At 36.5% G+C, this 11910-nt stretch overlaps 3 protein-coding genes across 3 annotated transcripts; 2 read left to right on the top strand and 1 right to left on the bottom strand.

The window, feature by feature from the left end:
• Positions 1 to 33: 33 nt before the first annotated feature.
• LOC128175238 (acylphosphatase-1-like) lies at positions 34 to 1428 on the top strand. The gene is made up of 4 exons (XM_052840710.1): positions 34 to 172; positions 380 to 396; positions 527 to 636; positions 873 to 1428. The coding sequence occupies exons 1-4, from the start codon at positions 118 to 120 to the stop codon at positions 994 to 996; spliced, it is 306 nt and encodes a 101-aa protein (XP_052696670.1). The 5' UTR covers positions 34 to 117; the 3' UTR covers positions 997 to 1428.
• Positions 1429 to 2620: 1192 nt separating this feature from the next.
• Positions 2621 to 8762, top strand: LOC128175239 (protein-glucosylgalactosylhydroxylysine glucosidase-like). Its single transcript, XM_052840711.1, has 12 exons — positions 2621 to 2734; positions 2837 to 3036; positions 3129 to 3342; positions 4217 to 4441; positions 4629 to 4771; positions 4892 to 5131; positions 5237 to 5449; positions 5544 to 5646; positions 5720 to 5841; positions 5933 to 6030; positions 6124 to 6255; positions 6594 to 8762. Exons 1-12 carry the CDS (start codon positions 2649 to 2651, stop codon positions 7089 to 7091), a joined length of 2274 nt encoding a protein of 757 aa, XP_052696671.1. The 5' UTR covers positions 2621 to 2648; the 3' UTR covers positions 7092 to 8762.
• A 1593-nt stretch (positions 8763 to 10355) lies between these two features.
• On the bottom strand, positions 10356 to 11536 carry LOC128177690 (cdc42 homolog). Its single transcript, XM_052844513.1, has 2 exons — positions 11094 to 11536; positions 10356 to 10944 (listed from the first exon to the last, which is right to left on the bottom strand). Exons 1-2 carry the CDS (start codon positions 11254 to 11256, stop codon positions 10493 to 10495), a joined length of 615 nt encoding a protein of 204 aa, XP_052700473.1. The 5' UTR covers positions 11257 to 11536; the 3' UTR covers positions 10356 to 10492.
• Positions 11537 to 11910: the final 374 nt, after the last annotated feature.

Genomic DNA, 11910 nt, shown 5'->3' with positions numbered 1-11910 from the left:
ATCTGTTGATATTGCTCCAATCGCTGACTCGTTTTCATTTTTCATTGGAGTTACAGGGACAGAGAACCAGTTTGGCAGCAACTTTCACTTTGACAACGGTTTGTTTTCTGCTAGATCATGGCTTACCAAAGGTTTATTTCTGTCGACTTTGAGTTGTGTGGAAATGTACAAGGTATTGGCTATGTTTGATAGGGTGATTGTAAAAAGTTGCAAGTATAAAGGTTGAGAAGTTTCATCTTTGAATTGAAAGATAACGTTGAATCTCGTCCATGATATTAACCTTTATAAACACAAGGGATAAATCCCCATAGAACACATTGAATTTGAAACGACTTTTTCATATTCCAAAGTTTTATCTTTTGGATCTTTTTGGTTCCAGGTGTTGCTATGAAACCAGTGAGTAAAATTACATACAATACTAGCTGAGAGTCTACTGATACAGTTCTGTCAAATATACGCCATTGTGGATTAACTTGATCTGCATTGCAAAGCTCACTTCATTGCACCATGTTATTTTCTTTTTCAGTACACTTATGTGGAGGCAAATAAGCTTGGTATTGTTGGGAAGATGATGAATACAGAGAAGGGGACCATTAGAGGGACCATCCAGGGCAGCAGACCACAGATCGAGAACATGTAAGAGGGCAAAAACTAAATGTTTGCACACTTATTACACCCTTGCTCTCATTACCGTACAAACACCAGTTGCATTATAACTTTACAAAATAAAATTTATAAATTTAAGCAAGAAAAATTTGAATTCAAACATGAGAGTACACATATTAAGTTTTTTTTTTTGGTATAAGAAATATATGAATAGGATTTATATTGCCAAGATAATTCTAATTCTTTCAAACATTTGCCATTTTTAGGAAGAATTATCTGGTATGTAGAGGAAGTCCCTACTCTTCTGTCTCCAAGGCAACCTTTACAAATGAACATGAAGTGGTCCACAGAGAATATTCTAAGTTCACCATTGATCCAACAGACTGGTAGACGATGACCACAGAGTGAAACTTCCCGATATGTTGATGTTTGGATTGAGATTTGCACAGTATTATAGAGTCTTTCACTTGTTTTGTTACAGCTTTTTTATTTGAATGCTATATATCAGTATTAATATTTTTGTTGTATTTATTGCTCATTTGTTTTATACTTGGCTATTCTTATACATGTTCTATTATGTACTGTTTTGTATCTATCTATGGTTGTGACAATAAATTTTTCAATAAAAAGAGTTTTCTTTTATTTAAAATTGAAATCATTAACTCCAAAAATTTGTTAAGCTTTATGTAGATATAAAATCAGAATGAGTTGGTATGTAGTGTATAAATATTTTGTACTTCATTTATTGAAATTTCAAATATAAGATACTATTTCCATGTATGTACTGCTACAGTATCTAATAAAATGATGAGCAGAGTTAAACATTCTGAACCAAAACAGTAAATCAGCTTTGACTAATAATATATGTTTATGAATAAAATATTTTGTAGCCTTGGCAATATAAACCTATAAACTTATTTAGTATTGGACAATCACCTGTAATAGAGGCTTTGACTCATAATTAATCATATTGAATACAAAAATGACTGTGATGAAATATAATGTACTTAAAACAAGTGCAGGTTAAAACATGGAAAACCTTTGGATTATTGAGTATGAATAAACTGAAAACCCAAATTACATGCAAGTTCTGTATTACATTCTTGCTAGCATCCACTAAAATTCTGCTTTAATAGTTAAAACCAGTTTGATCAATGACAATTTCAAGTGCAATATTTCCAGCATATGAATAATAGACCGGATCACTATGTTGGAATAAGTTTTTAAAATGTTTTCTTATCATATATAATTTTTTATTTGCTCTTCTGTATAATCATTTTTCAGATAATTAGTGAGGTATTTTAAGAACTTTTTCTCACTTTCATGGATTCTCTAAGAGAAATTCAAAGAAATATTATTTTTAAAGTAAAACGCTTTCATATATGGTTCGAACGGGCTATTAAGATAGTAATCTTTGCAGAAAAAATACATAATTCCCTAGCTGACATGGAAAACAAATTTCTTTTGCAATGCCTGCTACTTTCATAGATTTTCGTATGCATACAAGATAAAACGATATTTCGTTGTTTAAAAATCTTGCATTACTGATGACAGTATCATCAAAGAAGAAATATGTTTTGGCCTATTGAATTAAACATGCACAATTCCCTTTTATCGTCAGATACCTACATGTACGTTTGAAACAGCACTGCTTCGTTCTTCACTCAATCGCGAGTGCTTTTCGAGCAGGGAATCCAGTATTGCATCAAGGCATTTAATGTAAATGCAAGGATTTGGAAAGGCATCGCAAAATACCCCATAATTCAGAATCTTTGAACCCAATTGAAAGGATGCAAGATCTTCAACTGACACATGTGTGTGTGTCTTGTTTAGCAAAGGATGCCCCCTTATGTTGCTACAGCTATTTCCTAATATAGAATATTTTATATAAATTAATCCTTCCAATATCCTCGTTGATATCGCTAAACACCCGCCATCGACGGAGTCCCTGCCCTCTCGTATCTCCCTCACCACAGAGATCATGGAGACTGGGTTATGTGGCTGCCACAGATTACCCCTTTCTTCACCCTGTATTTCTAAACATGGCATTAGTACTGATTGCATTAATAGCCATTGTGCCATGTATGTGTTCAGGAGATTCTACAAGTTTTATTTTGGATTCCAAAAGGTGAGTATATTGCATCATTCATGTCAAATTAGATGCACAGAAATGAATATCAAAAGATCAATTTTTACATTCTTGTTTTTTTTTTTATTTTAATCTATCAAGGTTTCCGGATGACGATCGGTTTGCACCACCTATCGGCAACGGTTATTTAGCCACCAATGTGTTTAGTGACGCAATTTACGTTGATGGCGTCTTCAATGGCTACCGCGAGGATAGCCATCGAGCACGAATTCCATCCACCGCGTCCATTCGCGTCACCAGTGGCGCCATTTCTGAAGTCTATCGTCTAGATATGAGGAATGGTATGTATTTGCCAGAGAACCAAATCTTTCTGCATAAAATTTATTAGCTTTGGACGAAATCTTTATTTCAAAGCGTGTTTCGGTATTTGTAGGTGTGTTTATTCATAAAGTGAACTTGTCCAATTGTGAAGTGGAAGCGCAATATTTTGCCCATAGACTGTTCCCAAATCTACTGATTGTCCTAATCAAACTTATGAAGACCAGTTCATCTCACACCTGTCTGAATGTCCATCTTCATCTTAACACTGGAAAATCGTCTCCAGACTTTGGACTAGAACAGAAAATGGTTAATATAAACAACACAAGGTAAAGCATTAGAGGAATGAGGTGTCTACGTGGGTCAGTAAAAAATAGGAAGACTTTTGCCGTATCTTTTTTACTTAACGTCATATTATCACAAAACTTAGTAGTTATTATTTAGCAATAATTTCCATTAATCTGAGCTAAAAAAAAAGTTGAATTTATTCCTTTATATCCAAGTTTAATTCAAAATTTAAAACTGCAAAAGCGAGGTCACTGCGCACGGTCAAATATTGTGTTGTGCAGACACTAAACCATATAAAATTGAAAGTCATATTTCTAAAAAAAATTGGGCTTACAACTAAATAATATTAAATATTATTTAATTCGTAATACTGTATATAGTGTCATTAGTCATATATTCTTGATATCCCGAGTGTACATTTCCAAAAGGAATTAAATTTCACAATCATCAGTGCAAGGGATGACATCAAGTGTTTATTCTTGCAAAAAAATTAACACTGTATCTAAATTAGCTGCAGAACTGTAGCTCTCGATCCGGGAAAAAAATATTGACAGACCGGAGAGCTACAGGGCCTCTTTTTTTGACTATCCGAGGCAAGTGAAGAGACGATATCAGTAGTAAATTGCATGAAGAATTTAATGGTACTAATTGTTTTCACAGAATTTGCGGATAAATAAGGTAAATTAGTCGAAAACTAGCGCACGTTTTTCTGTGCAATAAATATATACATTTTTTTCAATGGGTGGCCCTGTAGCTCTCCGGTCTGTCAATATTTTTTTCCCGGAGAGCTACAGTTCTGCAGCTATATCTTACTTGACTCAGTCAGTTATCAGCTATGGATAAGTTTTGTTAAAAGTAAATGTAATGTAACCTATTAGAAACCACTAAATGAAAGTACAAAAGCTACTTTTCCAGATACCAGTATGGACCAATCGTTCAACCAGAAACAAACAGCAGCGCGCTGACGACTATCCACCATTACTGGACGCATGCGCCGGAATCTCTGTCTCTCACGGCTTCAGAGAAGTCCCACACCTTCAAGTTCATTACCTCCATCCACACCAACAAGACAAGGGCGAGTAACGGATACAGTACGGCTCTCGCTATGTCTGCCGATGAACTGTATTGGTTGCATTCTAAGGTAAGTGTTTGTCAACTCTTTATTGACGGGTCTTCCTTCTTGTAGCTTACTGGAGGTTTTTCGAATACTTTCAAACTTTCTTCTAAAGCATTTTCACGTGATTGAATCCAACGTAGGAATAAGGATTTAATTTATACGATTGTTTGCTTTGGGCTCTAATTAACAATCACTCTTTTTGCAACAACGGATGTGGCAAGGTTTGTGGAAGAACGGGAAAATCGAGACTGTCGGGGACACCGACCTTCAACAGACAATCAACGCCTGCTTCTATCACATTCTGTCGTCACTTCCGTCCAAAAGAACAGACAGTTTTCATGGACTTAGCCCAGGTTTATAATTTTTAACACTTTCTATAAAAAATAAAGATTTTATAGAATACCTTTGACATGATCTAAATAAAATGTTTTCCTCCAAAAGTTAAGACAAACCCTTATTGTTTTTTATGACAGGAGGACTTTCTCGAGGAGGCAAACTGCTAGCAAATGTTTCTGGTGGTCCTCACAATGACTACGCAGGTCACGTGTTTTGGGATATGGACACGTGGATAATGCCGCCAATCATGATGTTTTACCCAGATATGGCGAGAACCATGATTGGTTCCAGACTCCGTGTCCTCCCAGCCGTCAAGGTGAGGGCAAAGGCAAGCGGCTATGAAGGTGCACAGTTCCCGTGGGAGCAGGCGTTCACAGGTAACCAACATAGGCATATCACTGCGCTAACTCTTCTTCTACCACAGACCATATATCATAGTGTTCGGCTTCCTTTTTATTTGGTCTGATGTTTGCATTCGAAAGGTTACGAAACATGTCCATGGAAGCCAGCATCAGACTACCAGATTCACGTGACTGCTGACGTAGGACTATCTCTACGTCATTATCTTGCCGCCTCTTCCACGACACGCGCAGCGGAACTACTGGACAATGGAGGGACAGACCTAGTTCTAGAAATTGCGCGTTTCTGGAAGAGCCGGGCAGTGAAGTCTACAGAGGGAGATTACGTTATAACAGGTTTCTGATATTTATTGTCATGATACTTTTTAATTTTTTTATCGTCTTTACAGCGTTGATGAAAGTCAAAACTTTTAAACAATTACCGCTGTAGGTGTAATGGGACCAGACGAGTATCATTTTAACATCAATAACTCCGTCTTCACGAATTACAACGCTAAACTCAGCATGGAATTACCCGATTTTCTGATGAAAAAGTAAGTGCACCAGAATATTTAGACTGTGTATTAGACTTTTTCTTGGATATTCATTGGAATTTCTTTTTTATAGAAACTTGGCATCGCTCGACAAAATTGAACTGGGCGGGTTTCTGGAGGTCAGCAATAAGATACGGATTTTGTATGACCAGCAACACGACTTCCACCCTCAGTTCGACGGCTTTTCTTTGAAAGGTTGGAAGCATGATGAATTATAGTTTTTTGTTTACTTTTTTTAACAATAAATTCGAGATTTTGACAGCAACTATGCATTGATTTCACGCAGAGAAAATCAAACAGTCTGATGTGGTACTACTCGGATTTCCTCTTCAAATGCCAATGTCTAGAGCAACTAGGAGGAACGATCTGGAAATCTATGAAAACGTAAGTAGAGACTGTTATAAATTGTATGTACATCCAATGGAGAGAACAGCTACGTGTAGATGCCCAACAATACAACACACTGTGTATCTGTAGGTGACAGATAGATATGGACCAGATACTGGGACCTGGAGCATGCACACCGTGGGGTGGTTAGAGCTAGGCGAACCTCAGAGGGCTCACCAAAATTTCAGGATGATGTTCCGAAACATCAATGGACCTTTTAAGGTATATTTTACTTTTGGGAGAGAGGTTGCCAATGCTTATTGAGCTATCAGTTAGAAACATCGAAATAAGAGCTTGGACTTTGGGTAGTTGTGTCAAACAGCAATGTGACATAGGCCTGACTATTTCATTGCTTGCCACTCAGCCATGGCTCTTTGAAATCAACAAGATTTGTCTGGCTTTTGAGCTAAGACTACGCAATCAGTGCATATTTCGCTTGAAACCGCGTCATTTTCAACTTGTTTTGACGCAAGAAATAGATAGCTAAGTCCAACCTAAAGTCCAAGGTCTTGTTAATACTATTTAATATATATGTTTAAATTAATATTTTACATTTACAGGTTTTCAGCGAAAAGCCGGCGAATTCCACGGAGGGTCCCCGGTGCGTGAATTTTATCACTGGGGCCGGGGGTCTGCTCCAGGCTGTGGTGTTTGGTTACGGGGGACTCCGTCTGACAGACGACCACCTGGAAGTGTCCATGTCCGGGATTCCGGGAACTTCTGCGTGGGCCATGAACGACCTGAAGTATCGAGGGTTCACGTTTGATCTGAGACTGGCGGACACCGTGGTGTCAGTCAATGTGTCTGAATCTGAGGATGCGAACAAAACTCTGACCATGGTGTTACAGGATGGGTATCCTTACCCACTGCAGATAGGGAGGGCGAGGGAGACGCCAAACAAGGCGTTCCGGCTGAGAGTAATGAACATGAGTGACGTCAGAGTTCACAGCGGGGGTCAGTCCGTTACTGGTGACTTTCTGAGAGAGTGGATATTGCTCGTAGTGTTGATGATAACAAATTTATTATGTTCGGCAGTAGTTCATAACGTCTTGTATTGAGAGTTATCTCTCTTGGTACATTTAATTGAATAATTCACAGTCTTCCGCTCTCATTTCAAGGGTCTATCATCACATCAGTGGACTAAATGTATCAATTTTTTTCCCCTGGACGAAATACTTCGTAAAGAAAATGATATTTCCAAAAAATGGATGTGTTTTCAAATATATATGCAAATCTCTTTATAGATTCATTTGGTAATCGTAGCCATTTATAAGTCTTTTTATCCATTTGGTATGAACTTTTATGGAAGGCAACCAGATGTAATCGGTGAGGTTTTAAATGGTGCATGTAACAATATATGACAAAATTGAGAGAAATCCTTAAACCTAGAAATATAGCAAATAAACCGTTGATATGTGTTGCATGTTTTCACCATCAAAAATGATTTATTAGTAACTTTTATACCACTGATATGTACCTTAAAACCGTGGACAACAATTAGAGAGACGTATGCTCCAGCATATTGAATCTTACTTTTTATGAAAATAAAGTCCTCGATGTTAATTTTATGTGTTCAATGCATATGCTGTGGCATATAAGTATTTTTTTTTAATTCAAACATTGTGGTGTGGGCAATCTTTCTAAATTAATGTTTATACGAACTATTACAAATCCCAGGCCTGAAGGCACACGGACAGATGGAAGCTTCTTTTTTTTCAAATGTATACATCCTCTTACTTTTTTGCTATTTAATTTACCAAGAAAAACAAAGAGTATGCCTGACAAATTTACAACGAAAACAGTGGCAGGGGGTTCGAAATATGAAAACTTATTTTAATCTGAATGCACCGCGTCTAACATGACCCCAGTATGTGACGGTCATAATAACGTGGGGATTGTTGATATAATGTCTTCATGATACAGCAGATATTTACAGGACTGAGCCGATTACCCGACTTAACTCTCCGCCGCGCAGACATAGAGAGTTACTCTAGTGTAAAACCATACACTTTGCGTGGGCCTCGTCTATTTACAAACACGGGTGCTTCCTTTGTAAGTAGTAGTTTTTGGTTATTGGGTGCTTCTTCTTCAGTATTGATGTCAGTGAGAACGAAATGCAACGAACTAAAAGAAATTCTTGTAGTTTGCATAATTACCATGGAGAAGTACTGGATAAATAGGTCATAGACAAAGAGTATTGTAACATTTAAAGAAACCGCGAAAAGTGCTATCCTATTTTCAGGATTTTGAGTTTTTACAAAATGTACTGAAAATCAATTAAAGGTCTGCAATGGAATCACGCTATATTTTTTTTCTATATTTCGTCATGCTTTCAAAGTTTTGATACCCTAACGTCTAGCGTGTTCCATGTTTTAAAAAAAGCTTTATAGGCTGTGATATTAATTATAGAAAAGTTACAGTTTTGAAAAATAGGTTATTGTGTCTCACCAGATAAAGACACTAGCAAACGCCGAGAACAATTTGTACCTCGCTAACCCTACTTTTAAGTTTAAGAGAAAACCATGTATCATACAATTGATCTTAGAGTGCTAATATTTGTGGTTTTAACGTTTGCACTAAATGTTTAATCTTATTTTATGCACGTGGTACAGTTTTACTGTCCGCAATTGATTTATAATAATAAACACTTAATGAATCTCATATATTCTGTACAATCTAATAACTTACTGTCAATGTAGAAAAAATATAAATATTACTTTGAAAATCACCTGCTCCTCAGTGCTCTCTTGTGTATAATGTTAATACATTAGAAGTGGTGAAATAGTGAATCGACTTATGCTTGAAAGCTACATTTCCCAACTTGGATCATTTTGCTAAAGCAAAGAAACATTTGTACATGTGCATAATCTCTAAAAGTCATGCGTATTATTATCAGAAAAATAAAAGGATTATTTTACCTGTCTTTGAAGTTGATAAGTTTTATCACCAGTAAATGTAAAATACGAAGTGATAATATTGAGTACGTTATGAAACATAAATAGAACCCTAGGTTGTATAATGCATAGAGAGACATGCAGATATCGGGTTTACATAACCATTTACACAAGTGAGAAAAAACGATTTTATGTCATGAAAACAGGTTACGTAAAAATTTATATATATATAAATATGGTTAACCCGTATTAAAAATATTCATGGCGGCTGATGTCTTTCCTATTCTTTTTACCAGCAAAACGCAGAGGATAATGGAAATGGTTAGAGAATATGGCCAAATAAAATTCAAAGGACTTATTTATTCAAAAAGGGAACTAAAAGTTAGGTTAATCCTCAAGAGATGTTTTATATCCATGTTGAAGTCAAATATTTGAAGTGAAGATTTATGTTTTATTACCACGAAGTAGCAGGTATACTGTAAAAGTGTTAGGTACAACACCTAATAAAACAAAATATATGTTTTAAAAGCAATAAATTAACTTTTAACATTTTGCATATGCCTATAAGTTCAAAAGTAAATATTTATGATTTTGATTGTAAGTTGTTTTATTTCATGTAACTGATTTGAAAATCATAAAAAATAGAAACAAAAAAAATAAAATAAAATTGTGACACTTTCTACGACAAATCAAGATAAGAAATTCTAAGTCTATTAGCTGCAGAACTGTAGCTCTCCGGGAAAAAAAAATGTCAATATTTTTTTCCCCGGAGAGCTACAGTTCTGCAGCTATAAGTCTACTACCGTTTTAAGGTTTATTAGATCTTCATGAAATTTAATGAAAGAAATTTTTAGGCAACAGCGGATAAACGGACGTACTCGTGAACCAATACGAGTTCTATCGAATCTCGCCAATGTGAATTGTGCCACCACTTGTAAAACTTATGATAACAAACATTATTGGAGCTTGCATTCAGGTGTTCTAAGGAATGAAAACCAATCAACTAAAAGTGAAAACAACGGTTAGTAACATTTATTAACACTCGCCCCAAACCGGAAGGCTCAAGGAAGAAATCGTAGATTCTATAGGTGTATTGTCTGGAGCATTTTGAAGATGTTTACCAAATTTTAAATATCGTGTTCGGAGGCATTAAACTTTTCACCCATGAAAGCACTGATTGCATAAACTATAACCTCGCCTTTTATGAGATTTGGTGTCATATACTAGTAATTATCATAGCGCTATCCCTGTTATTGTTTGGTACAGGATGTATAGGTCGAATAAATCTACATACGTTGAAGGTCATCAGAGAGAGAACAGGCTGTTAACCTCCGACTAGTGTTCTGTGGTGACCAATTGCTGTTAATTACTGTGTACAAGGAATGACCCAGTACAAAACCTCATTTACATTAGAAAGCAAGACATCAGTTTATTAAACATATATTTTAATGGCATTCATTTTCATTGTTGGAAATGTGATATAACAATAAACAAAAATAAACACGATATGAACACAGATGGAATGATTTTTTGACTAGAATGTTTTATCATCAGATCACAGCTTCTTAGTTTGTGCCGAGCAGCCTCCGCACTATGTTAACAGGGGAGCGCCTTCGTTTGGACTTCTTGCCAATCATGGCCACTTGTTTGAAAATGTCACAGAATGTGGAGGGAGAGGTAAAACTGCACTCCATGAAATAGTCTGCTCCGATTTGGCGCGCAAAGTTCGAACCCTCTGTCTTAGTGACAGGAAGGTCTTGGTCTAAGCTCACGGAGTCTCGAACGTCTGTCTGAGTTCCAACAACAATCACTTTGATTTTTTTGCCGAGAAACTTTTTAATTTCTGGAACCCATTTGTCTTTGATATTGATTAGTGAGGACCTATCTACAACACTGTAACACAGAATAAACACGGTGCTGTCTCTGTAGGCAAATTCTCTGATGGCACAATGCTCCTCATCACTGGAACAGTCAAATAAGTTTATCAGAACTTCTTCTCCATTCACTTTAGTTGTACCTGCGAGAAAAAAGAAAATTTTAAGTTTGATGCAAAAATTTTCAGTATGAGGCTAAATTCGGTTAAAAATAAAAATCAACTTATAAATTTCAACATTCAAAAACTTCTCCAATATTTACTTGTAAAATAAATTTATTAGAATTACTTACCAGCAATATTGTCAAATATAGTAGACTCATAATTGTTGTTCTGTAGATCTGTTTGTACATTTGATTCCGTCTCTCCGAGGCCCCTGGTAATGGTGGACTTGCCCACCCGTTTGTCCCCAACTATCGTACATTGTATACAGCTCATCTCGCGAGCAAGCACCATCTTCCTCAGTCTCTGAGAGTCAACTGTTCTATCACACTGACTGGAGAGCTTATATACTCAGGCACCTGCTGCACTCGTCAATAACTCCGGCAGTGATCAGCGATCGCACTCGGCCGCCGCCGTGAACCTTCGGGGTGGCGATCAATGCTAGGATCGCTTTCCTTGACATACTCCTCTGCAGATTGAGAGTTTTTGTTTCTTTTGTAGAGTGGTGTTCACCGTGTAACCGTTTAAGAGATTTGTTTATCTTTAGCGGCTCCTTACCCTATTTAACCTGCCTGTTTTACGCTAGTGTCTTTTTCAGGGGCAGATTATTCACGGTTTGTAGTTTTAACGGCGCGTATGTTTATTTTTAAGGATATGACGATATATTCATGTAGCTTTCACGGGGCGCTTGATTATGTATTTTAGGAATAAAAAAAACCGTTTTGGATTACAAAGACGTAAGCAAACAGTATGATATGTAGCATTCAATTGCATGTAGTTAGATAGTGTGGGTTTTAGGGAGGGTATAATCTTCACTCTCACCTGACAGCGTATTAGAATTTTCTCTTTTTAAAGAAACAAGAAGCAGCAAATATTTTTGTATGTTCAGTAAACGGGACGTTAGGTGCCGACGGGGAAAAGTACCCGGATAGAAGTCAATAGTCGTAC

The sequence above is a fragment of the Crassostrea angulata genome, chromosome 3, assembly GCF_025612915.1.
Source record: "Crassostrea angulata isolate pt1a10 chromosome 3, ASM2561291v2, whole genome shotgun sequence".
Lineage (NCBI taxonomy): Eukaryota > Metazoa > Mollusca > Bivalvia > Ostreida > Ostreidae > Magallana > Magallana angulata.
The sequence above is the reverse complement of the archived record's forward strand: the minus strand, read 5'-3'. Positions and strand labels throughout refer to the sequence as shown.

Excerpts from the sequence above, each read along its gene's own strand:
- LOC128175238 (XM_052840710.1), top strand. The coding sequence starts at position 118 with ATGGCTTACCAAAGGTTTATTTCTGTCGACTTTGAGTTGTGTGGAAAT. Across the intron at positions 637-872 it reads AGACCACAGATCGAGAACAT|GAAGAATTATCTGGTATGTA; the intron begins GTAAGAGGGCAA and ends TGCCATTTTTAG.
- LOC128175239 (XM_052840711.1), top strand. The coding sequence starts at position 2,649 with ATGGCATTAGTACTGATTGCATTAATAGCCATTGTGCCATGTATGTGT. Across the intron at positions 5,450-5,543 it reads GGGAGATTACGTTATAACAG|GTGTAATGGGACCAGACGAG; the intron begins GTTTCTGATATT and ends TTACCGCTGTAG. Across the intron at positions 6,031-6,123 it reads ATCTGGAAATCTATGAAAAC|GTGACAGATAGATATGGACC; the intron begins GTAAGTAGAGAC and ends GTGTATCTGTAG.
- LOC128177690 (XM_052844513.1), bottom strand. The coding sequence starts at position 11,256 with ATGGTGCTTGCTCGCGAGATGAGCTGTATACAATGTACGATAGTTGGG. Across the intron at positions 10,945-11,093 it reads TATATTTGACAATATTGCTG|GTACAACTAAAGTGAATGGA; the intron begins GTAAGTAATTCT and ends TTTTTCTCGCAG.